Here is a 26,332-nt window from a genome sequence, read left to right as displayed (position 1 = left end):
TACAAAGCACTTCTGTGATGCTTAATTGAAGGCCAAATTGCACAGTTGTTTTTGGGCAGCAAACTGGGTTAAGGGAGGTCACACTTGGGCATGTAATAGAAAGGTCAACTGCAGTTCCGTAGGTGCCCAAGTGCAACACAGTCAGGATACCATCCCCACCATGCTGAATTGCCTCTTACATTATATATTCAATTAATGCAGCAGCAGCAGCAGCAGCAGCAGCAGCAGCAGCAGCAGCAGCAGCAGGTGTTAATAGATCTGGGAGAGTGGTTAAAGCAACTTTCCTTGTCCATCCTCACCCTTACCCCACTGTGGCTGGTGTAGTCCAAACCAAAAATATTCATCCAAAATTTCAATACAAGTTTCTTCATAATTGGTGAACAAAAGCTGTGGTATAGTAAATCCAGGGCTCTCGGGGGGGGGGGGTGAAGTACCTCATTATTATTATTAGTTAGCAGGGAAGCTGACACCATCTGCCACTTGCCTCAAATTGCCCTGTCCCCTGTGAACTCAGCTACAATTCTCACAACAGCTGGCTATGGGGCATGAAGTTTCCCAACATTACCTTGCTCCATGTTGCAATGCAAGTTTTGTGGTGGTTTGATCTTGAACTGGCAATTAAGCCCCAGCAGCTTTAGAAAAATGTTCCCAGATGAAAGCTGCTAGAATTGGTCTGTTGATATGGATCAACACAAGTGCCTGAATTTTTGGACTCTCTTTGGGGGCATGGCCATGAAGACAATTAGGATAAGTGCCAGCACTTCAAGATTTACCAGTACACCACTGTATGAAGGGAGACACATACTTTAAATGTGGAAGTGTTTTATTATTGGCTATTATTTCAAAGAAAGGCACAATACCTACTTATCTATTCATTACGTTATAGCCTGCCTTTCCACTAATACAGTGTTCTCAGCAAGTACCAAGTTGGACCTTCAGCTGCTCCCCATCCCAGAAGAAGTCAAACTGAAAATCAACTCAGAGACATTTTGTTGATGTTCACAGCTGTCTAAAGGTACAATAGTACCACTTGCGGGGGGGTAGCCAAAAGGTTAAAACATAAAACACTGCTAGAGCTTGACTTCTAGGCTGCCAGTTTGTTGAGCTGTCTTCTGAATAACAGACGCTTTTATCTGAAAATGCTTCCTTTCCACAAACAAGGCAATTGAAGCACTATCTCTGAGGTCCCTACAAGCTGTATCAGTGATGATGAGACAACTCTTGATCTCTTCTCTGACCAGATTCCTGTACACTAGCAATTGGACCATTCAGGGAAAGTGGCTTTCATCACATTGGTGTCAATCCTTTACAGACTACAAGCTGTATGAATGTGAAACAGGTAGGAAACTTGTAAGCCGGTTATCAGACCTGAGAAGTCTGTGAAGAAAAGTGTGCATTATATTTCATTCATTATGCAAGTGAAAAGGTGTATCAAGAAAGAATTCTGGCATGGATACTTCAGAGAAGTAACCAAAATGTGCCAGCATAAATAAATATCAGAATGTAAATAACAAAAAATGAATTCGTGGACTATTTCACTTGCTTGAGAATGAGTGAAAGAAGAATGTTAGAATGCAGTTTATCAAATTTTTTTCAAGGCAGCAGGGGAGAAAGAATCTCTGGAGCAAGAATGGCATCAAGCAAGGTTTGGATTTCAATTAGAATGTGTAATGGTTACAGAACAGTTTATATAATATATATTCAGGGATAAACAAACCTTGAACTCTCTCCAGTCCCTGATTACTTGTAGACATTGCATTATATGTAATGAGTGAAAAGGCACTTAATCATTTCTTGCAAAACCAGAGGCTTATGTTCTGCTTCTGGGATGAGTGATCATATGAACAATAAGAAGGTCATTATCTCTAGTGGGTGGGAACTCACATTTTGAACCTCTCTGATCTAGTAGTTAGAGCATCAGACTTTGCACAGAGAAACATGGATTCAGATCCATTCCTAAAAATCTTGAAAGTTAGCTTAGGCCTACCACTACTAGGAATAGAATTTTCTTTACAGTGGCATCCTGACTGTGGAATGAATGCTCTTCCCAGGATATTCCATTGGTGCCTTCAAGGTCGATGTTCCAGTGCCTGTTCCACCCCACCTCCAGCAGCAGACACACATAAACCCCTCAGCTCAGAGGATCACAAGTATCCAAATTTTCTGTGGCTAGCACATCTGGGACCATGCATTTTCTCTGGGACCTGTTTCCAGCCATCCAAACTTTGTGCTGGAAAGGGGTGTAACTTCACATCTGCTCTTTTTGCACCAAGGCCCAGCTCCAACCTCAGGGGGCAGCCAGCATGGTTTGCTCTCTACCATCTGTGAAGTAAGGGGGTTCAGCATTCTTCCAATAATCTCAGAAGTGGGGTTCCCAGTACTCCAGTGGCCTCCCAAGTGATGGCAGAAGGATTGTGCCTTAAAACCCTCTTCTTTCCGCAGGGTTTAATTTCTAATCCATGCTCATATCATTAAATTTACTGCTGGTTCTTTAATCTTTTAAAATCTTTTAATCTTTATTACTTTAGTCATTGTTTTATTTATTGTTGTGCTTTTTGTTTTTGTTAGGGAGCTTTTATCTGCCAGTTGGGCAATGTATGTATTTAATTAATCAACAAACAAATTACTAGTTCTACATGTTTATAGGGAAAAAGTCGGGTAAAGTTCTTGGAGAAAAGGGCAAATAAAGATTTAAATACATACATACAGAAATCAATAACAGTACTAAATATCTACCCAAAGTTATTTCTAAGCTGCCTTTCAGGAAGGGAGTCTTGATGACAATGAATAATGCATTACCACACAAAACCCCAAAGATAATTTGAACATTAGGGAACAAGCCTACACATGTTTGACAGGAAGCATCCCAGAAGCCCCAGTCAGCCAGAACTATTTTCTGTCAAAACATGCATGGGATTGCATCCATAGAAAGGTACACCCTCAATTTAAATGGCTAAGATGGCCAGGAAAGATGATGCTGGAGTGCTAAAATAAATGGCTTGTGCTAAATCTGGATGCTATTGGGTCCAGGAACCTGTTCTGCTTGGCTTGCATGGCATAAGATGCTGTTTCATCGGTAACAGTGCTTGCTTTTGTTTCCCAAAAAACACTGAAGTTACCCCATAAGAAGGAACCACTTAACCTAATAAGTCTGTAACAAGTGTTGCTGCTATGCAGCTTCTTTTCTATTTATTTCAATGGGGTTTGACATGGAAACCTTATGACAGACCTTTAAAAAAGGTATGAAGAATGGTCCAACAGCATTGCTTGCTGGATTGCATCCCAAAAATACAAAAAGAATTGATGTTTTATTTATTTTCATATATCCCAGAGAAAGCAGGAATAGATTCAGCAAGTAAATGGAGTCATTTCCCAAAATCACCAGTATACATTTATCCAAATAATCCTTCATGAATTACTTCTTTTAAGAACAACTCCATCTATTACCTTATGTATGAGATTGCAGTGGAAATCAAATGTATTCCCTGCACAGTGCCAATTCTCTACACTAGCTGTTAAATGTGTAGAGTGAGTGAGCCGCAAATAGTGGCTGGGGACTCATCTTGAGTCTCTAAAGATCTCAGGCAAGACAGTGCATACTGCCAGAAATCCTGAAGCTTGAAACACAGACCTTGAAACACAGACCAGCAAGCCATTGTAGGCTATATGTCCTCTGAGTCCTCCTCAGGCAAAAAGGAGAGCAGACATTCACTCCTCCAGTAAACAGAAAAGATAAAGACTTCCAGCCCAGAGTATGATCTAAATTTTAGGTAGTGCAAAATTTAGTGAAACAGGGTGGAGTCTGGTCATAGTTGGAAAGGAAGGATATCTGGAACTCTTAAGTTCAAGTTCCTTTGTGCTAGTCAAATGTTAAAAACAGCACCAAGAGCTAAGAACACAAGGAAGGGATGAGCAGCCTAGGCAAATATCATCTTAGAGGAACTACTTTGTTCTGGTATGGAAGCATGAATTTCCCTACTCTTCCTTTCCCCTCCAGTTCCCTTCCTTTGTGTTTCTTGTCTTTGTACTTTGCAAGTTTCACAGCAAGACCTACCTTTCCTTTTATTAATTTGATTGCTTTGAAAAACTATCATTGTCTGAAAAGTGGGATCAAAATGCATTTGTTTGACACATAGTCCTGGAGGGGAGCTTTGATTACCCTGGACTGACAGAAAGACAAGCAAGTGGGCCTTAGATCAAATTGGGTAAGAAGCTTTCCTGGAAGCAAAAATGACAAAACTGAAGTTGTCATACATTGGACACATCAGGAGAAGGCAAGACTCTCTGGAGAAGACAGTCATGCTAGGGGAAGTTGAAGGAAATGAAGACCAAATATGAGATGGATAGACTGCATTACAGAAACCACAGCCTTGAAGTTGAACTAGCTGAGCAGTGCTGTTGAGGACAAGGCATTCTGAGGGGGGCTTCATTCATAGAGTTGCCATAAGGTGGAGCTGATTTGATGAAACATAACAATAAAAAATAAATACACAAATGAGAACTGAACAAAAAAAGGGGGGTCTGAAATTCAGACTCAGTTAATTGCACTCAGATGTCACTGAAATCAATGGAATGTGTTAGTCATGACTGAATTCAAGTGTCATTTTAATTTAGGTGCCATAGTTTTAACATACACTTGATCCAGCCCTAGAAAATTGACTTTGCCTGATCAATTGAAGCAGCAGATCCCTAGATCCCCTAGCCTGAGCCACTGACATCCGAACTGGGTTTGGGTGAAGCTGCCCAAAGTTTTGACTAGAACAGTCAATGTAGTGTTGTGATTAAGAGTGTGGGGCTGGGATTCAAGAGATCTGGGTTCTTGTCCCCACCCAGTCATGAAGTTGGGTGCCTCTGGGCTAGACATGAGCTCTTAATGGGCAGGGTGGTTTTTGTGAGGCCAAAATGGAAAGAACCTTGTAGGCTTTCTTGAGTTCCTTGTAAGAGGAAGAAAGGCTCGATATAAATGTAATGCAACAACAGACTGGAGAACATGGGAATCTTTTTGTTCACCAATGGCTCAGCTGTATTATGAGTGGATAGTAGGAAATGAGCTAGCAGATGTTAATTCCCAAAGAAAACAGGGGAAGGGAGATAAAATATCTGATTTCAAAAATGCAGAATAATATTAATCCATTGTTCATTATAAGCTTTTCTACATGGGTCCATTAATGTGTTGCATCTGCTTTTAAATATTTAAATACTAGACAAAGAGCATCACATTTTCATCTGTTCTGCTAGATGGCACAGTGCACTGCAGAACAACACAAATGCACAAGTGACTTCCCCCCCACTTTTACAAATAATACTACATGTTCCTGTCCTAAAAGAATGTCTCCAAATGTGCTATTTAAAAGCAGAAGAGAAACTGTCTAATGCACTGGTAAACAACCATCAGTACACAATAAATGCCTCATGCAGAAAACGCCGTCCTGCAACGATAATCAACTTTAAGGCAGCAGAATGAATCTAATCAGTAAACAGGAGATGAAAGAAAGCGTCTATGCCCTGCATTTCACTACCTGGAGAAATCATTTGGTTTTGATGAATACTTTTTAAAGAAAAAAAACCCTACTATATATAACATTATCCATTAAATGCAAAAAAATATTTTAAGATAGGACTATAGCTCTAAGAAATATGAACAACATACAATTCATAAGTCAAGTTAAATAAAAACTTTTATGATTAATTCTTAACAAAGCTACATTTGGCTATTTCTAGATAAATATTGGAAAGTGTGAATTGGCCAAAAGAGTAATCAGAAGCTACTGCTTTTGTGGAATATGAAAGATGCATCGCCCAAGCCAATTAAAATAGAGTACTTGCATCTGATTTATATACATTTTTTTAAAATCTTGTAAATCAAAGTTCATTTAAAAGATATGTAGTGATCAAAATTACAGCACTGGCTGGGGGTTGCGACAGGATTTCTCCACTCATGACACACACACAAATCTCAAGCCTAGATGCAGTAACACGTAAGATGTTTCTGCACGCTATCCAGTCTGGCAACTGAACTGGCATAGCAATAGCAGTAGCCAAGCACTGAATGTAACCCTTGGGAGAACTGCATTTCATCCAGTCCGCTGGGTTTTACCTCTTGACAGAGTGTCACAAACACAAAGGCAGGAAAAAGCCAACCCTTCTTCCCATGTGCATGCCACTTCTCTCTGTGCTGCAGCTGCCTACTAGAAGCAAAAGGAGGCTAGCAAGGATGAGCTGGGGATTTTTCTCCAACTTAGGCGTAAATCCAGAAAAGAATTTCAGGGCTTTAAAAACCTGTCTTCTTTCAATGCACTTTATGAAACTGAATCTCATAGCCAAGCTTGAGCTTAGAGAAGCTCATTGGCATCCCTACATTTGAGCTGTCTTGCACAATACCTAGGAAACTGTGAGTGCTACTTCATCTGTGGCCATTCCTATGACCCTCTGAAAAAATATAATAATTATAAAGTAATAAAGTTACAATCAAACTTTTTGTCTGATGTTTGATTGTACTTGTCCTGCATGCTTCTAAAATACGTCAGTGACTCATGCATCCCCAAGTGGATGGGTGTCACAAATATGCAATTCCACAATGTTGAACAATGCAGGTGGAAGCTTATACACTCCCAGGGCAGCATGACAGACATGATGACAAGCATGTGCTTTAGCTAGCAGGTAAAGAATCTTTTGTGTCTGGAATAACACAAAGTGCTTGAGTAAGAAGCAATTACAGAAAGGAATTCTCTATAAGTTTCCCTTTCACAGCAACATGTTAATTATACTCCCCAATGAGAAGCCTGCAGGAATGGATACCTCTCAATGAGAAGAGATTTCAGCAAGCCTGCAAGAATGGCTACCTCTTTAACACACATTCACTCATCACACTTTTCTTACAAGTCAAAATTAGCTACCTGTGTGACTTGAGCAACACTGTTAACATTTCTTAGTGTCTGCATCCGATTGATATTGGTAACATTTGGACAATGGAATAATCTGAGAGCCACTTGAGAAGTTCCCAGTGTGCGGGGAACTGCTTGTGTAGATGATATAAGAAATTTCCCATGAGCTTCACCTACCTGACTATCTACATGCTACAACTGGATGGCTGCTCTTTCAGCCCTTTTCCTTTCCAAATATAGTGCTGCTAAAACCTGGCTTTCAGTGTACTGCTACTCAACCATTCCCAGTCACCCTCAGATACATTTTTGTACCACTGATCCATACCAAAGCCTCAATGATTTCTTCTCAAGTTTCTGCAGTTTTAGAATATTTTTGCAATGGTGCACACAAAAACTGGCCAGAAAGGAGTAAGAACGGCAATAACTTGAAGTGAAGGCTCCGAGAGCCCCAAACGCTCACTGCCTCCTTTCAGATATACTGTTTCCTGAAGTTAAGAACTGTTATAAAAACTTGGCAGTTACACTGTTGTCAAACTCTTTATAACTTAGATATACAGAGAAGATAGTTAAACACTGCAAGGAATCAGTGCACACACAGGGCATGATTTTAATGACAAAAGAAAGCTACCATTTGGGTTCCACTTTTTGTTTTCTAAGCCAGCTGTAGGGATTTTTTGGTGGGTTGATGGTGTTCTTTAAAAATACTGACTATTCTAAAGAAAAGAAAACAGAAAAGAAAAGAACATGGCAAGGAAAAAAAGTAATTGGTAAAAGAAAAAAATACGTGTAAGAAAGAAAAACAAAAACCCTGAAACTCTAATGCGCATGCTCAAGAAAAGTCATATCCAGCTAGGTACTTACAAGTAATAGGAGTAGGAATATGCATTTCTTCTAAATATGCAGTCAGATGTGGAAAATGTCCAAAAGTGGAGAAGAAGGAAAAAAGCATGATTAGCCATTATTTTAAGCTTGAAATGTACACAGTATCACAGTGCTTCCTCTACTAGCCAATTTGTGTTTACTTTTTCCAAGCAGTGTTATACGGCTTGGTAGTTAACCGACTACAACAGGAATTCCTGGGTTCTACAACTGTAACTTCTCCTACTGAACTTCATGGTCCTGGGCAAGTCACTTCACTGTGTTTGGAATCCTCTCCAATGATACCTTCCCATGGCTGCAGAACAATTTCAGTATATTGATAAAAAGCATGAATAAGAAAAGCTTGGTGCCATAAAGAAATCTGAAGGTAGTGATGTGTGAGAAATAGGCTCATCTTTTTTCCTGTTTTTGCTTTGCTTTGCTTTGTTTTTTGTTCTTTTTAATTGATTCTGGTAATTCTCTTGGACCTGAATGCAAATCGTAGCCAGAAAGCCATACAGTTCTGAGTTTGCAATACATTTTTCAAAACAACAAAAATGCATTCAAAAACATATTCACATTAAAAATGCACAAAGACAAATATGTAAATTTCTAATATTTGTCCAAGTACACAAGTATATGCATACAAAATGTATGCATTTAAAATGTGTATGTTCAAAAATGTACACATGAATATATACATGATTAGAAATGTATACAATTTTCCATATGGAAGCCTTTTATTTTTTAGCAGAAAAGCTGGTGTGAATATATGGGCAGAATGAGCTTGACTTGAAAGAAAAGGTGGGAAAAAAAACCTCAGTCATTGTCAGTAAGGCTGAGAATGACATATTGGGTCATCCCTAGATGCCGTTGTTGCTATTCTTCCTGCTGCTGTGGGACAATTTTCCCCATTTTTTTTTTTTTTAATCCAGAAAATTCCAAACTGTGTCCAGGAAGTATTGCCCTTACTCTGTCTTCAGATGTCATTATACAGTCAAATCTCATTCCAATGTAGTCAATGACATTTGACTAAATGATGACATTTGAAAGCAAAACAGATCCTGATCTGGAATCTCATGGGTAAAACAAGAACAGAAATGGTGCCTGAAACATTGGAAACAGCAACTGTTGCCACAGCAAACAGGATAAACACTTGGTCTGCGTTTCACCCCAAAAGTCACTAGTGGGCAAGCAGCATGCAAATAATATGGTGAAGCAAATAATGTGATTGATTCAGTCCTACTAAATCCAGGTTAATAGGCTCATTCCACTTCTTACATTTTCCAGTAATGGAATTGCTTCTGAATATGAAAATGTAATAAATAAAATCTGTACACATCATAACTCATAATTATGTGTTCTGTACATAAATGATATCCCTATTAATATTTTGATTTCGAATACTATCTGGGAAAGAGTAAAGTGTTAGCAAGGATCCTAATCATACCAATACCAGTGGTAGTTGCTCACACACATGCACGCACGCACACATACACACTTTAATAGTCATACAACCTGCACAGAAGTCACCTGCTTGAAGGGAAGGCATATTAACCCTGTATGTAGATTTTCATGCATTATCACCACACATGCATATACATCCTGTACAACTCCACATGGTATTCCACTGATGCGTTGCCTAGTTCGAATATTGAGATAGCATCAATTATTCTTACAGAACTGTCCTGAACCTCTATGGGGCATATTCAAACAGGTCCTGCACATGGGGCTCCTCATGCTGTTGAGGCTGGATGTATATATCCAGTTAGTTAATCAGCGATCTTGCCAGTGTTCATGCCAACAACCTGTCTGGAGGATGTGAACTGTTCCTTACTTCTTCCCTGCCAAACAGGTAATTAATATGATTGCTGACTGTTTAATACAGTTATATATGCATAGACCTGCCAGCTATGCATGCACATGGTGGGGCATTTGGCTCTCCTGTCTTAGAATAAATACTATCCTGGCAGCTCACTCATAAAACTCTCAACTTCTAATGAAGCAGTACACAATTTGGGAAGTCCTTTTAAAACCGGCATCTAAGAGCAGGGCTGCCATCATAGACTTGTGAAACAAGGCATCATAGTACAAGTTGTCCTCTCCTGGAAAATGTGACATCACATACTGTCATAGGCAACAAACACAAACAAGTACAGTACGGTAAAACACACCATTTCTTGACAAGACTATTTGAATTTTTCTTATTCGTGAGAATGAAGAAGATAAGGAATTCTTGAACATGATCACAGCACAGTTTGGTTTGATGACTATTAAAATTTTCCTGGCAATTAGCAAAAAGCTTACTATAGACAGGAGATGAGATTTCCCCAATGCTTTTTATTGTTCCATGGTTTCACTCTGCCCTGTGTTACACTCCTCCTGAAGTCCAGTTGAACTAGGACATTTTCAAAAATTAATCCTAGAAGGAATTGAAGCATTTGTTGTTTGCTAAACACTCAGTTCCTTTGCATCTTTTCCCCCCTCTCTCTTAACCTAACCTCCATTACCATTGCACATATGCACATGAACGTAATACTGGAAAAGAATAAGGATAAAGGAAATTTTTGTCTGCTTTGCATTTTGATAGAACATATGGAAGTTGAATCAATATGCAAATTGTAATGCAGTTCTCTTTCAGTATTCACATTTCTCAGAATTTTGTGATGCAGCGCTCCAAACAAGCATGTGTACAAAAATGCAAGTATTAAGCAAAAGTGCACATACGATTTTGCATAATACTGAAAGAACCATACAAAAAGCATTACATAAAGCAAAACCTCTTGGGAAAAGAAGCATATAGTAAAAAAAAATTGCACACCAAATGTGCATATTCAAAGAAATGGAAGACATAAAAGACTTACAATTTTTAATACAGACTATTATTTTTTAAGTCTCCAGCTTATGTGTGAACAATATTGAACAAACTGAAGTTGAAAAAATGAGGGAATGAAATAAAAGGAAACTGCCAGTTTATTCATGCCTAGAAAAAAAGCATTTTTGTTATGATCATTGTATGTATTATTATCACAAAACTGCTTTTGGTGTGGTGTTTTACTGATGTTCCTATTGGTAAAATGCCACACAATAAGAATCTTGATAGAACTGTATATACAATTGCATCAAGACACTTTTTCTTTTGCAGTTTCATCAACATACCCAAGACACATCTTCATTGTTAAAATGCCACACAAAAAGAAAAGTATCAATATACAAGCATAAATATTAACATATTAAGGATTGTTCAGTGCTTTATTAATGCACACATGAATACCAGAATGTATAAATCAGGAAAATACATATGAATGAAAGGAAGGAACTGAAAGGAAGGAACTGAAAGACAGCAATCTGTATGTGCACAGTGGTAAAACTGAGAAATGCATACAATTCGGAAATAAACTACAGACCATTACAGGATTGTGCAATCCACTAGTTCCACTTTGGAACCAAGACCACATAATCTAGAGTTCCAAAATTTGGAAGAAATGAGGTATTGTTTGTTTTTTTGTTTTGTTTTTGCAGTATAACTAATTTTATGCAGAATTGCTAGTTTTGTGGGTTGTGCGACCCCTCCCCCCTCCTCCGTTTTGCAATGGCAGGACAGTTGCAGAATCCAGGAGAGAACAGCTCCTCTTATACCTCCCAAATAATACCATGAGTTGTAGGGATGGAAGGGAAACCACATTATTTTGTCTTCTGGACTGTGAGTTTCTATCTTCAGTAGAAAACACTACCCTCTAGGTGCTGAGAAATAAAATATTGCCATACCTGCCTAATTATGACAGGCTTGGACACGAAGCAGTAATTATTGAAAGCATAATTACTGCTTCAATCCAGATGCTATAGTGTCATGTGCGGAAATGCATTAATTCTACATAATTTAATTCCACATAATTTTAATGTTTTCCATTTCCCCTTTAGAGACTTATATTTAATTTGAGCCTCACAATAAAATTTTGAACGTAAATATGCAATGTGTTAAAAATGATGACATTTTAAGAAGCTGCCAATAAGGTAAAGGTAAAGGAGTCCCTGTGGATTTTACTGCACTTAGCCAACGGCTAATAAGGGGTGGTGCTCATCTCTGTCAAGGTTGTGAGCCAGCTCTGTCCAAAAATGATCCCACGGTCATGTGGCCTGCATAGCATCATGGAGTGCAGTTACCTTCCCACCCAGGTGGTACCTATTTATCTCCTTGCAATAATAAGCTGCCAATGAGACATATAAAAAGTCCAGGCTCTAATTTTGATTCAATGCTACTGGGGGTTTCCAAATGAAATGATGTAGGTTTTTACTTCCTTTCCAGCCATTTTAAATTATGCTTCCTTAAAGCATAAAAAAGAAAATAGCAAACACCATAGCATGAGTAACAACATGTGTCATAAATTCAATGACTAAATTTGATAAAGGAAAAGTTACAAAAATTATTCAAAGGAAGGCTTGTCAGTTCACTACATTACAACAGTTGTGTAATTATTATTAATTACATTATTATACTATTTAATGTGCATACAGAATTCATATCTAAACACCTTAAGGCTGGGAGATTAAAAAAAAGAAATGAAAGTAGAAGGTTATATTTTTCTTTTCATAACCTTTGCAGGCACGCTTCCTCATGGCTTCAGCCTCTAACACTCTCCATGACTTCACTGCAGCAACTGAAGCTGCGAGCACAATGCACTCCATGAGGGTATAAGCAAGGGTGAGTGTCCAAAGAAGGACACCTGCACCTTCTCCATGTCTCCCCTGAACCCACATAGGAAGAGAAGCATGGGAGTTTCTTACCTCCTTATCATTAGAGGTAATAGTGTACTGGTTACCCAAGCCTCAGTTACTCAACATATTGGAGCACTGTCCTTTACACAGATTGCATGGCATCATGCAGTCAACTGTGAAACTCCTTTTTACAACAATCTTTGCTATGCAAGCAATTTCCCCCATAGGTCTCTTCCCAACGGGATCAAGGGGCTGCATCTCCACTATACCGCCGCCACTCAGGCACCAGAGCAGTCGGTGGAAGTGGTGGGAACACTTCAGTGCAATGTCTCCCTACACGGTCTCAGTTATTGCTCATGTCATAATGAAGCCAGGCTCTTTGAAGGGAAGGCAATGGATAAGTGGTACCATGGCTTACTTGGTTAAAATGCCTGTCTAGTAAACATGAAATCCAGGGTCTGAATCCCTGCAGTGCCATTTCAAGAGCCAGTGTGTTGTGGTAGTTACAGTGCTGGACTAGGGATCTTGGAGATCCAGGTTCTAGCCCCTGCTTGACCATGAAGCTCACTGGGTGACTTCAGACCAGTCACTCACTCTCAGTCTAACCTTCTTCACAGGGTTGTTGATGTGAGGATGAAATGATGTGGAGCTGCTCTGGGCTCCTCACAAGAAAAAAGTCAAGATGTAAATGAACAACAACAACATAATAATAATAGCAGCAGCAGCAGCAGCCAGTGACAGTAACTGACAGGCACTGGCAGAGACATTGATGCATGTATGCAATACAACATTCAATGAAAAGGGCTGGCAGGACTGTAAGGTAACAGGTCAGTTACCTGAGGGTCAGCATATCAGTCTGACTGGCCATTACGTTCAGCAGTCAAATGTGTAGCCATTCTCAAAGGACTGTGCACTGCTATTCCCACTGGAGATCCCTTGCAATGTAAGTCTGTCTCTGCCCTCCCCAACTGTTTCACGGGGTTGCCCATATGGCCCATTCTTCAGTCCTAGCCTATATGGATAGGATCCTTGGACATAACTCATACAGGAAGAGGGAAGGGAAGAGAGAAGGGCATCTCTTTTTAAAGGAAGAGAAAGGGCAATCGTGCCTTTACTCCCTGAACAGTTCTCCCATGGCTGTGTTGTTAGGATGGAAGGCCTGGGTCCTAGTCCTGCTGCACCTTCCTTTTCTTTTTATTTATTTAAAATGACTTTAAGATGGTATTGAAGGATGGAACCCTTTCTAGACAGCAGAAAAGTTAAAAATAATGCATAAATATGCCACAAGCAAATAGAAAAGCAGTACATTAATAAAAACACTAAACAAAGAGATAACACCAGTACAAGAGATAACACCAATAACACCTAAAGGTATTGCTGATAGCAGAGATTCCTAAAAGTGAGATTTACCTTACTGTGACCCTATTTTCTCCTCCTTGTGCTGTGGCTTAAGCCCCCATTTCTCATTGGATAAGCTGCTGTTTCTCTCTATAGGGCTCACTATAGAGCCTTCTGCTGCTGCATGTTTAATCATTGTCCAGATTCAAATCTTGCTCCTGAATTTGGTTCCAATGCAAGAAAAATCCTCTGTAAAGATCTCTAGAAACAAGCTCTCTCCTTGGCTCTTATACTTTCACGTACCTTCAATAAACTACGACACTGCACTGGGCTGCAGGAATTCTTCTGCTAGCTTGTACAGCATTTGACAGAACATCACCCATGCATCCTCATCTTATGCCGCCAGTCAACAGCATCCAATGCTATGTTTTAGATCCCTTTTCATTACATTCCCATGTGCATTGGAGTAAGGTCCTTTTGGCTCTGGCCTCTTGGCAGAGCAGCAGAGGCAGAGGCTGGGAGAGTGCTGAGTGCCCAGGGGACTGGCGAAGGCAAGGGAGGAGATGGGCAGGGGAGCAGAGGGCCAGGAGCAGAGGAGAGGAAGGGGCGGGGCCAGAGGGGCCAGGAGGAAGCAGGGGGCAGGGCCACCGGCCTGAGGGACTGATAAGGCCGCACTCAGCCACTGCAAGCCCTTTTGGCTCTGGCCTCTTGGCAGAGCAGCAGAGGCAGAGGCTGGGAGAGAGCGCTGAATGGCCAGGGGACTGGCGAAGGCAAGGTAGGGGCTGGGCAGCGGAGCAGAGGGCCAGGAGCAGCAGAGAGGAAGGGGCGGGGCCAGAGGGGCCAGGAGGAAGCAGACAGGTGGGGCCACCGGCCTGAGGGACTGATAAGGCGTTGTCCCTTGTCTGCGGCCCTTGTCTGCGGCCCGGGCTGCCTGGGGACTCCCTTCCCTGAGACACAGAGGTTTGATTGTTTATTTGTTTTGTTTTGTTTGTTTGTGCTGTGCTTTGTTTTTCTTCCAGTTTAAATTTATTTTATCCTTGTGGGGGTTTCATCTGGGAGAACTGGGCGAGTGAGAGGAACTGCAGGACTAACAAGGCAGGGGACCAAGGTAAGGTCTCGGAAGGGATACCGATGGCAGACCAGGAGATGGCCTTGGCGGGAGTCACGGGTGTTGCTGTCCGCTGCGACAGCTGCGACATGTTCACCCTTGTCCCCCAGGAGAGGCAGGGATACACTTGCCCTTGGTGCAAGATGGTGACCCTGCTAGAAGAGGAGGTTAGGTGCCTGAGGGCCGAGAGAGCTCTCCATGCCCCCCCGGAGCAGCTCCCCTCTGGACAGAGGGTTGAGGGACAGGCCACGGGAGGAGCAGCTGCAGAGACATGGAGGTATGTCACCCACAGGAGGAGGAGGCCAGTATGGCCTCCTCCTTCTCCTAGCACCAATCTGGAGCTGGGAAACAGGTTCTCTCCACTTGGGGAGGCTGGGGCTGATGAGGCCTCGGGGGACCAGCAGGACCCCCAGCCTGAGAGGTCAGGCAGCAAGGGGGCCGCTGCAGGAGAGGCGAGGGCCAGGGCATGGCCGCCCGCCAGCACCGGGAAGGTACAGCGGCGGGTGATTGTTGTTGGGGACTCCCTGCTGAGGGGCACTGAGCCGGTGGTGTGCCGCCCCAACCTGGAGAAAAGGGAGGTTTGCTGCCTGCCGGGCGCACGCATCCGGCATGTGATGGACAGAGTGGAGCATCTTGTTTGCTGCAGGGGTCACCAGCCGCTCCTGGTGATCCATGTGGGCACAAACGATGTGGCCAGGCAGGGTGTGGTTGGGACCACCAGGGACTTTGAGGCCTTGGGGAAGAAACTCAGGGAGCTGAAGGCCCAAGTGGCCTTCTCATCCATCGTACCTGTCCAGGGATTTGGGCCAGGAAGGGACAGGAGGGCCTCCGAGGTGAACGACTGGCTTAGGGTGTGGTGCCTGAAGGAACGCTTCAGGTTCCTCGACCACGACACTCATTTTCTTGCCAATGGACTTCTGGCAAGGGACAGGTTACACCTCATGAGGATGGGGAAAAGGTCCTTTGGAGATACTCTAGCGAGCTTCGTCCGGAAGACTTTAAACTGAGCCGGGGGGGGGGGGTGTTCAGGCTCCCCAAGAACGTGTCTGCACTGGACAAGTGTGTGGGGAGGATCAGGGCTCTGGGAGCAGGGTTTTAGAGATACTGCAGGGACTGACAGGACTCCTTCAGAGAGGGGCCAGGTATTGGGGAGGATGGGAGGAAGGAGGAGGCTGGGAACTCCAAGGAAAGGAAGTGGTGGGAAGGAGTTGAGGTCCATGTACACCCATGCTAGGAGCATGGGTAATAAGCAGGAAGAGCTTGAAGCTCTCCTGGGAATAGGAGGGTATGATCTGGTGGGAATCACAGATCATTGCTGGGATGAAAGGCAAGTCTGGAATGTGAACATAGAAGGGTATCACCTTTTTAGAAAGGACAGGAAGGGAAAGAGAGCGGGGGCATGGCTTTATACGTCAGGGAAGGGATAGGATGCAGTGAGACAGAATGCAGCACAGATGGGGATTTGGTAGAGGCAGTATGGGTGAAACTTAAAAGTTTTGACAGGGAAAGAGACCTGACAGTGGGGGTATGTTATTGCCCTCCAGGTCAACTTGAGACCCTGGATGATGTCCTGACAAGCCAGATTCTAAGGATATCTTGGGGGAGAGACACAGTAATTATGGGAGATTTCAGTCTCCCAGATATTACTTGGGAGACTCACTCGGCGGTGACAGCCAGGTCACGTCGCTTCCTAGAAGCTATTGAGGGAGCGTTTTTCACATAGAGGGTCCGAGAGGCGACGAGGGGGGGAAACATCCTTGACCTGGTCTTGACCAATAGGGAGGAGATGATAGATGAAGTACAGATTAGGGGAGCTCTGGATGCGAGTGATAACTCCATCCTTTGCTTTGAGATCAGGGGACTGTGGACGGGCAGTAAGTTGAGCACTAGAAGCTGGGACCTCAAGAGGGCCAGCTTTGGCCAACTGAAGGCCAGACTGGGGAAAGTCTCCTGGGATAGGTTACTGGAAGGTAAGCGAGTTGAGGAGGGGTGAATAGCACTGAAAAGGGAGGTTTTGGAGGAGCAAGCCTTGATGATACCTCTAGTCAGTAAGGTGGGGAGGCGGAGGAGAGTGCCGCCATGGATGCAAAAGGAGGTGGTTAGAGGGATTAGACAAAAGAGGAACCTCTGTAGGAAATGGGTACTGGGGGAAATAGACAAAAGGGTATACCGGGAGGAGGAGGCCCGCTGCAGAAGGTTTCTTCGCAAGGCTAAGGCTGATTACGAGCTGAGACTTGCCAAGAATATCAAGAGCAATAAAAAGGGCTTCTTTCAGCATGTAAATAGGAAGAGGAAGGGGAGACAAGTGGTGGGACCACTAAATAAGGAGGAAGGAGATCCAGTGCCTGATATGAGGGAACAGGCACAGATGCTAAATGACTATTTTGCCTCTGTGTTCTCCCCAAAGCAGGATGGGGGATATTCCCATAGGAGATTAGATGAGGCTGGGGACTTAGGGGCACAGATTAGAGTCACCCCCCCTTGAAGTCGAGGGGCTCCTCAGGACATTGGACATTACAAAGGCGCCAGGCCCTGATGGGTTACACCTGAGAGTACTTAGAGAGTTGGCAGGGGTTCTCTCATGCCCGCTGGCCTCCATTTTTGAGGGCTCGTGGGAAGTTCCAGAGGACTGGAGGGTGGCATCAGTGGTCCCAATTTTCAAAAAGGGTAGTAGAAAGGACATGGGGAATTATAGACCAGTTAGCCTAACGTCCATTGTAGGAAAAACAATGGAAAGGCTCATAATAGAGAGAGATCTAGTGATGCTAGATAGGGAAGGGAGGCTGACAGCCACACAACATGGCTTCCGCAAAAACAGGTCCTGCCAGACAAACCTTGTGGAATTCTATGACAAGGTTTTGCGATGGCTAGATGGAGGGGATGCAGTGGATGTGGTATACCTGGATTTCAGCAAGGCCCTTGACAAAGTGCCCCATGATATCCTGGTGGAGAAACTGAGGAGTTTTGGGATACACCAAAGCACTGTCCGGTGGATTAGGGCACGGTTGACTGACCGAAAGCAGAAGGTAACCATTAGCAGGGAATCATTGGGATGGCGGCCAGTGACAAGCGGGGTCCCCCAGGGCTCTGTCCTGGGGCCGATCCTGTTTAATCTTTTCATTAATGACATGGAAGAAGGGGTGAAGAGTCTGCTGATCAAATTCACAGACGACACTAAAACTGGAGCAGTGGCCACAACTGAGGAGCAGGTACTCCAGATCCAAAAGGATCTGGACAGACTATGGAAGTGGGCAGGAGACAACAGGATGGCGCTCAATGTGGATAAGTGCAAGGTCTTGCACTTGGGGTATAGGAATAGCTGTCATAAGTACAGGTTAGGTGACAAATGGCTGGAGAACAGCACTTGTGAAAGGGACCTTGAGGTGCTGGTTGACTGCAGGCTAAACATGTGTCAGCAGTGTGATGCGGTGGTCAAGAGGGCGAACGCCACCCTTGGTTGCATAGCCAGAAGTGTGGCTTCTAGAGCAAGAGAGGTATTACTACCACTCTACACGACTCTGGTGCGCCCAGAGTATTGTGTTCAGTTTTGGGCCCCTCATTACAGAAAGGATATAGGCAGGTTGGAGTCAGTGCAGCGCAGGGCCACAAGGTTGGCGGCCGGTTTGCAGGGGATGCCATATGAGGCGAGACTGAGGGAACTGGGTCTCTTGGGATATGTTGGTGACATACAGGTATGTGAGGGGATGTCACATGGAGATGGGTAGAGACATGTTCTCCCCTGCAGAGGAAGGCAGAACACGCTCCAACGGAGCAAAGCTCAGGGAGCCAAGGTTTCGTTTGGATGCCAGGAAGCACTTCCTGACAGTTAGGACCCCGAGGGTGTGGAATGGGCTTCCACGAGAGGTCGTTGAGGCCCCATCAGTGCGGGTGTTCAAGGATAGGCTGGACGTCCACATGGTGGGCATGTTGTGCGCGGAGCCAGCTGGTGCCGGAGGTCAGACTAGATGGCCCGGGAGACCCCTTCTGACTCGCTCTGTTTTCTATGTTTCTATGTTTCTATACAGGATTAGTATGAGTACTTAACATTCCTAATAATAATAAATGGAATCTGATTCCAAGTGAGTTTGTTGAAGCCTTGCTATAGTCTTTCACCTTACTATAATGAGAGCTGTTTCATTCCTCCTAAATAATGCATAACAATTATTTGCTATGTGTAGATATATATCATTTAAAGTGGCACAAAAACAGACAAAAAAGAACCTCTGGATACATTATGGAAACAATCACTCTGAAATAGAAATATAAGGAAGACAGACTAACAACAACATAATCTCTAAATATATTTAGTACTAAGTGTTTTGGCTTCCACCCTCATCACTAGCTGTGATGTTAAAAACAGCTTTAACAGACACCTGCTAAAAATCCTTATTTATTTACCTAAATAATGCATTCAAAGATTTCACATTTTCTGTTTCTCTTATTCTGCTGAGTAAATTATCTATAGATACATTTAAACTTTCACATAAAATGATACCTCCTAAAAATTCCATTAGTATTTTCTGCAAGTAAAAACACATCTGTCTCAGAATCGGACATGTGGATGCAAGAATTAAGATATTAAATGAAATTGATTATATAATCATTCTTTTATAATGACATTGGCTTCTGAATGACAAATTTGCACATTTTACTCTGTGAGATGTAGGGACTGCACATTCTGGATAAAAGCAGGTTCTGTGGTTAGAAAGTGTGCATGTTAAGCTGCTTAGCCTTGTACACATGAAGCTGATTTCTGAGATAAGAGGTTTCCTAATGTTGCATTTCTGATAATTGTAGTGCACATGTGCAAGTTACTTCAGCCTATATTTGGTTTTGCTGAACTAGATGGATAATAAGAGCTGGAATGTTTGGTGAGGAGTCTACAAGTCAGCATTTGGATATCCCAATGAAAAATGTGCCTATATTCACACAGTACCAAATAAGAATGATGACAATTCAACTCTTACAGTACAAAATAAAAATGAAGAGCAATGCACAGATGTACATCTGTTCGTCAGGATCTCCATAAGTATCATACCAATTATGTAGCTTGTAAAACTAGACTAAATTTAGGTACAATTGTACACAAAGTATAAATGCCATCATGTCTGAGTATGAATGTATAGAATTGCACTGTAAGAGAATAACAACATAAGAAGAGCCAGTGGCTACATGATCCCTCAAGCAGAATGGGTGAAAGATGTCATCCTGCGCAAGCTCCTCAGCAACTGGTACATGCAGGCATGCCACCTCTGATAAAGGGGGCAGCACATAGTGTACAAGGCTAGTGGCCACAGATAGCCTCCTACCCCATGTATCTGTCTAATTCCCTTTTAAAACCATCCAAACTGATGGCCATCATCACTTCCCATGGCAGAAATTCCATAGTTTAACTATGCACTGTGTGTACTTCCTTTGATCTTTCCTAAATCTCCCACCGATCAGCTTCATGGGATGATCACATGTTCAAGTTTTATGGAAGACAGAGAAAAATGTTCCCTTTCTAATTTCTCCACACTGTGCATATTTTTAAATAATTCTATCATATCCCCCCTTATGTGCCCCCTTTCCTCTGCTAAGCAGTCCCAGTTGTAGTCACTCCTCACAGGGGAGTTGCTCACATTTGTAGCCCTTCTTAGTACCTTTTCCATGTCATTTTTCAGAACTGAACACAATATTTCAAGTACAGACAGCCCAAAGGTTTGTATAGGGAAGAGAGATTTTGGCAGTTCCCATTCCCTTTCCGAATTATGCCTAGCATGGAGTTTGCCTTCTTCACACCAGCTGAGCTGTGGGCTGACAGTTTCATTGAGCTGTCCACTACTACCCCAAGATCCTTTTCTTATTCAGTCACAGCTAGTTTAGATCCCATCAGTGCATACTTGAAGTTGGGATTTTTTGTCTCAAAATGCATTGCTCTACACTAGCTTATACTGAACTCCATTTGTCATTTTGATGCACATTCTCCCACCTTGAAGAGATCCCTTTGGAGCTCCTCACAATCCCAGAAGTGTCATAACAATTATTTCTTCCATATCTGTGATGTTCTTCTTAGCTCACATAAATGAGAGAAAGACAGAATACATCTCATTTTGCTCCACCTAGTGTCTTCTCCTTTTTGGAACTTGTGCATTCTGCTACGTGGCCAGCAATGAAAGTACAACCAGATTGGCAAATTGTGCATAAAAAACATTATGTATATGGTGGAAAACCTTGGGTTCCTTGCATGAAGCAGAAAGGAAAGGTAAACAATGCAATGCAATAATTATGATGATGTAATGAGAAATGGCTGCATATCTTGTTTTTTATATTGCTTTATTTATTATACTGTATAGAAGCTTTTCTTCTTCACAGCCCTTGTATACAAGGAGCTTACTTTTTGAAACTCTCATGTCTCAGGTGATCTGGGTTCTAGTCTCTGGTCACTCACGGAGCCAACAAGCCAGTCATAGACTCTTAACCCAACCTATCTCACAGGGTTGTTGTAAGTATAAGATTGAGAGCAGCAGGACAAGAATGGTGTAAGATGCTTGAGTCCTTTAAAAAAGAAAAAGGTGGGATATAAATCCAATAAATAAATAAAATGCTATAGATAGCCTTTGATGTAATCTAACATAATTAAGTGCAGTGATCAGCAGTGAACTATCTGTCTTCCATTGCAATCTAATGCACATTCCAATGTATCTAATTAGAAGTAAGTTCCCTGACTTTAGTAGGGATAAACTCCCAGGTAAGTGGGTATAGAATTGCAGCCTCACTCTTCTAAATCCATTGTCACTGGAGGGTCAGGTGGCCTTTGTGGTGAGTGTTTTCTTCCAGCTTTAGTTGGCAGCCCAGTTGTGATCCTTTTGATGGGAAGAGCCTAGCATTAGTGATTATGCTCCAATTATGTCTGGGTCTGATTACTCCAATGCATTGCCTTTGGCATGAAGATGGTTCATAAATCTGAATGCCACTTATTCATTTATTTAGTTATTGGTAGAAACATAAGTTACAGACATAATAAATGAATAAACTGGAGCTAGCATGCAATTTGGATGAATGGAACTAGATGATGTGAATGTATAAGTCCAGTCATGGCTTGCCTCCACTAGTTGCCAAATTAAGTGGGCCAAATTCAAGTGCTGGTTTTAACATCATCACCATCATTATTGTCGTCAGCGTCATCATCTGTATCCCAGCTATTCACAGTTATTGGGATTCAAGGTTATATTAAAAATGTATACAATTAAAACATTCAAAATATACAAAAGTTAAAAAATACACAAAATATACAAAAGTTTTAAACTTTTAAAATAAGTTAAATGAGTTAAATGCTAAAATCATACAAAATACTCAAAGTAAAAACACTAAAAACCACATAGAGAGTAAAAGTAGTCCAGTTCAGCATTGCTCAGGCTATGATCTTGCACAGCAAAGACACATATAAAAAGCAGGTCTTGACACCGAATGCTTTATATGAGCAGAGCTTTTGCAAAGCCGTTGTCCTTTTGGCTCAAAAATAAAGCGCATTTGGTTGTGCAGGTGCAGGAAAGTAGAATAGGAAAATGATAACAAATGTAACATCCAGGGCAATGAGGATAAACTGCAGTCACAACCACAGAAACATAAAACTGCCTTATATGGATTCAGAGCATTGCTCACTGAGATCAGTACTGTTGACACTAAGCAGCAGCAACTCCCCAGGGTTTCAGGCAGGAATTTTTCCATCCTACAGGTAGTTGCCTATCGCAGAACTTGGGTCCATCAAGATGACAAGTGTATGGTCTATCATAGTGTTCTAAACAGCAATGTTTAACACACAGAGCAGGTGGATGCAATCATACCCACTGGCCAGAAAACAAGAGGCTACACTCATGAGATCTTAAAGGAAAAATGATGATTTATTTCCAAAATTATTGATCACACTGCTTTCTTAAGAATCTAGTAAGTTTCTCTCGCTTTCTTCTTTGTCTAGAATTGGAGCTGCCTTTATCATCTCCTCATCATGCCAATATAAAAGTAGCTTCAGAAAAGGGATTTTCTTCCCCATCCCAGGAAGTGACCACCATTGCCATCTGCACTTTATATGCAAAGGAGGATTTCCCATCAGGTCTAGTTTGCTCATGTGTGTTCACTCTGAATACTTAAGAAGTCTTTTTTGCTTTTGCTCCTCTTCCTTTCCCAAAGTCCAAAAGAGACTTAATGCACAATTCTATGCATGTTTCAGACAAAGACCTACAGTCATCATCAACCTACAGACCCCCTGCTGGCTGAGGGCATGCCAGAAGTTGTAGGGTTTTTTCCATCTAAACATGCATAGGATTGCACCTTAGGTTTGCAGAAAGTGACTAGGGAGACTAAGATAGATGTACTGAACTAAGGACCTATTCCTGATGGGATCTAGGTTTGAAGTATAAATCCCAGGGCTCCTACAGGAAAAGGACAGTCTGTAAGTCTACTGAGTGAACCTTACAACCTTCCTGCTTATCTTCTGGGAAAAGACAAGGTGGCAGCAGAAGTGGTGGTAGGCACCCAACGAGCTATGAAGGCAAGCAAAGAGAGGGTGGACATCTCCATTCTTCTTAAACATGAGGTGAGGTGAATGGAATGCATGCAGGTTGGAGATAAAGTTATTAGGCCAGATTCCTTTCTCTTTGCCACACATTCACTATTCATACCATATTGCATAAAAAGGACTAAGGTTAATTCACACATTCCATGGAAGTCATCAGTAATCTATAATCTATCTATCTATGGAAGGTTTTAAGCTCAGAAGATTCTAGGTTAACATTTGGCCAGTAGTGTCTAGAACCAACCTTGCCAATGGAGAAAATGATCTAAAGTCCACCTTTCCCGACCAAATTTTTGTAAAATGTAAGTGTAACTGAGCAGGCAGCATTTGAGTCAGGTGAGAAGGACTGGAATGTCATACATTTTTTTAAAGGTAGTGTAAATAATTTAGGGAACAGTCTTGTACAAGTTTAGATAGAAAAAAAGCCTACAGCTCCCAGCTTAGGATTGCAGCTTTAGCTTATTTTAGTAGCTCTACATCTATTACCAGTCTCTTTGTGATGATGACATTTCTCCATTGTTTACAAACAATAGGCACTTTATTGGAAGAGATTTTTCTTCCCTCCTTCTCTCCTCTGCCTCCACCCACTACTCACATTTTTCAGCTCCGGGAAGCCAAAGCTCACAAAGCCTGCAACCAGGGCCACCTGCCCATAAATCACTGATGAAGTTCACACCATCTCCAAGCCATGGTGGGGGCAGCATATGTTCATGCATTGCATAGACTTGGGGAAGGTGGTTTCTTAGGTTAAACAATCCTTGCAGCCCATTCAGAGGCACCCTTGCTGCATTCATATTACTCACTAAGCCACAGCAAACACCTCCACAGTCTGAATATTAAAAATGGCTGCTGGCATGCACTGCAACTCACTGTGGTTTAATTAAGCCATGACGGCCCGCCATGCTCTTATGATCCAGTGCAATACCTATTTGCCTGGAGCAGCAATTGTCAGATCCCTAAAGGTTTCAAGAGCTGTTAGGTATAAGAAAGAGCGCTTCTTCCTGCCCTTAGACTTGAAAGCCATCATGGTTTTAAACACTCTTTTTGATGTAGTGCCAAACTTCACAGACTCTGTTCTAACTCAAACCTGCACAAGTGAATTCAACGGAAGCTCATAGACTCGACAAACTCCTTAATACTGCAGGTCTTCCAGTAGTGCTGAGATGATAATTTCCACAAGAAATCTCTTAAATTTCCGAAGGTAATTAAGTTTCCAAGGAGCATCTCATATTGAATGTATAAATGTATGTCAATCAGATGGAATCTTCTGGCTCATCAGTCACCCCAAATTTCAGTCATGTTTACATCTGGCAACATGACTCCTTTTCCTTGAAACATTTTTCTCTTTATACAGCTCCTCACTGAGATCATTTCCCCATTTGGTTAGCAAAATGCTACATTCAGGAAAATTAAATGAATTGTGTCTATGACTGATCAGCTATAATGCCCAGGGCCACAAGCAGATGTCACTCTGATGTCTGAAGGTAGTGCCTCAAGTTCATCTAATTAAATTGCTACTTTTCTGCCTCATTGCCTTGAAAGACAAGAGAATCTTGTGCCGGCTGTTTTGTAGGCTGGGAGATGAATCCTTTTATGGAGGGTGGAATTCAAAATAGTTAAGCTGTATATGCTTGCTTTTGTATGAAAAATGACAATTTTAAAATTCATTTAAGAGTTGTTATTTTAAAATATTTAATCCATTCATTACACAAATTGCTCCTGCCCATCAATATATTTAGATAGCTTCTAAACTGCAATCATTTGAAGATGAGAGAGCCTTGGTAAACACTTCTTCCAATAAAGCAATCCTTTCTATTTCTATCCAATTTATCATTCATCTTCTGCACCACTCGATCAGCTAAGGACAACAGCATCAACTTCAGGACACCAGCAGATTTAGGAAAGAAAAACACCTACATTCTTACTTAGATTTATTTCTATTGCATACTGCCTGAAACTAACTGAACCATATTAGATCATTTCTGCTAATCTTGGTTGAAAAGCCCTAACACTGTTTTCTTAATTTTCTTAGATTCCCCAAAATGTGTTTGGATTACAATAATGAGGCTAGACACAGCATCAAGTTTCTGAGGCTCACTTTGAGTTTTCTAAGTTATGTTCCTCCCAATGAAAATTGTCAATCATTTACAAATTAGAAACAAAATCCAGTGCATGTTTAGACAGCCAAAAAGTATTCTGGACAGTGACATGCAAGTTGATTTGATAGTTGCACACAAAAGTTAAATTCTTAATATCTTACATAGTTACAAACAGAAGTATGGTTTTAATTAAAAAGGAAGGGACATATATGGTAGTATATAAAATGCTTTACACCCAGTAAACCCCAGGTTTAACCCTTAGAGACTGAAGGTATCTGGTTGTAGATAATGGAAAAGTTTTTTGTCTGAAAATCTGCAGTGGCTGGTACTAGAGCCAAAATAGAACTATAGGATAATGCAAGTTTCATGCATGCACACACAATTTTGGATTTATTTATTTATTTAATGCATGCCAGGTCAAACCCTGTAAATAACACTATGTATACTTTGACCAAAAAAGCTTCAGCATAGTTGCTGTGGATAGCAGAGTCCACTAGTTGGAAACTAAGTGGAAATAAAATGACAAGGTTTCATGCATTGCCAGAAGGGCTAAGAAACGCTTAAAAATTTAAGGTATTTTAATCCCAGCACTAATAACAAGCAGAGGATGAGATGGCTAGATGGAGTCACTGGGGCAGTGAGTGTGAGCTTCGGTAGACTCCGAGGGATGGTGGAGGACAGGAGAGTCTGGAAGAATGTTGTCCATGGGGTCATGATGGGTCGTACCAGCAACTAACAACAACTGATAACAAGAGTCTAAGGAGTCTAAGTCTAG

At 41.9% G+C, this 26,332-nt stretch overlaps 1 protein-coding gene across 1 annotated transcript in view; it reads right to left on the bottom strand.

The window, feature by feature from the left end:
- PTPRT (protein tyrosine phosphatase receptor type T) overlaps positions 1–26,332 on the bottom strand; it is a 530,461-nt gene that overhangs the window by 96,257 nt on the left and 407,872 nt on the right. Inside the window, exon 17 of the mRNA XM_044440227.1 lies at positions 7,746–7,775. Within this exon, the coding sequence (XP_044296162.1) occupies positions 7,746–7,775 (30 nt within the window). The remainder of the gene's footprint in view (positions 1–7,745; positions 7,776–26,332) is intronic.

Source organism: Varanus komodoensis, unplaced genomic scaffold, assembly GCF_004798865.1.
Source record: "Varanus komodoensis strain SLA01 unplaced genomic scaffold, ASM479886v1 scaffold37, whole genome shotgun sequence".
Classification (NCBI taxonomy): domain Eukaryota; kingdom Metazoa; phylum Chordata; class Lepidosauria; order Squamata; family Varanidae; genus Varanus; species Varanus komodoensis.
The sequence above is the reverse complement of the archived record's forward strand: the minus strand, read 5'-3'. Positions and strand labels throughout refer to the sequence as shown.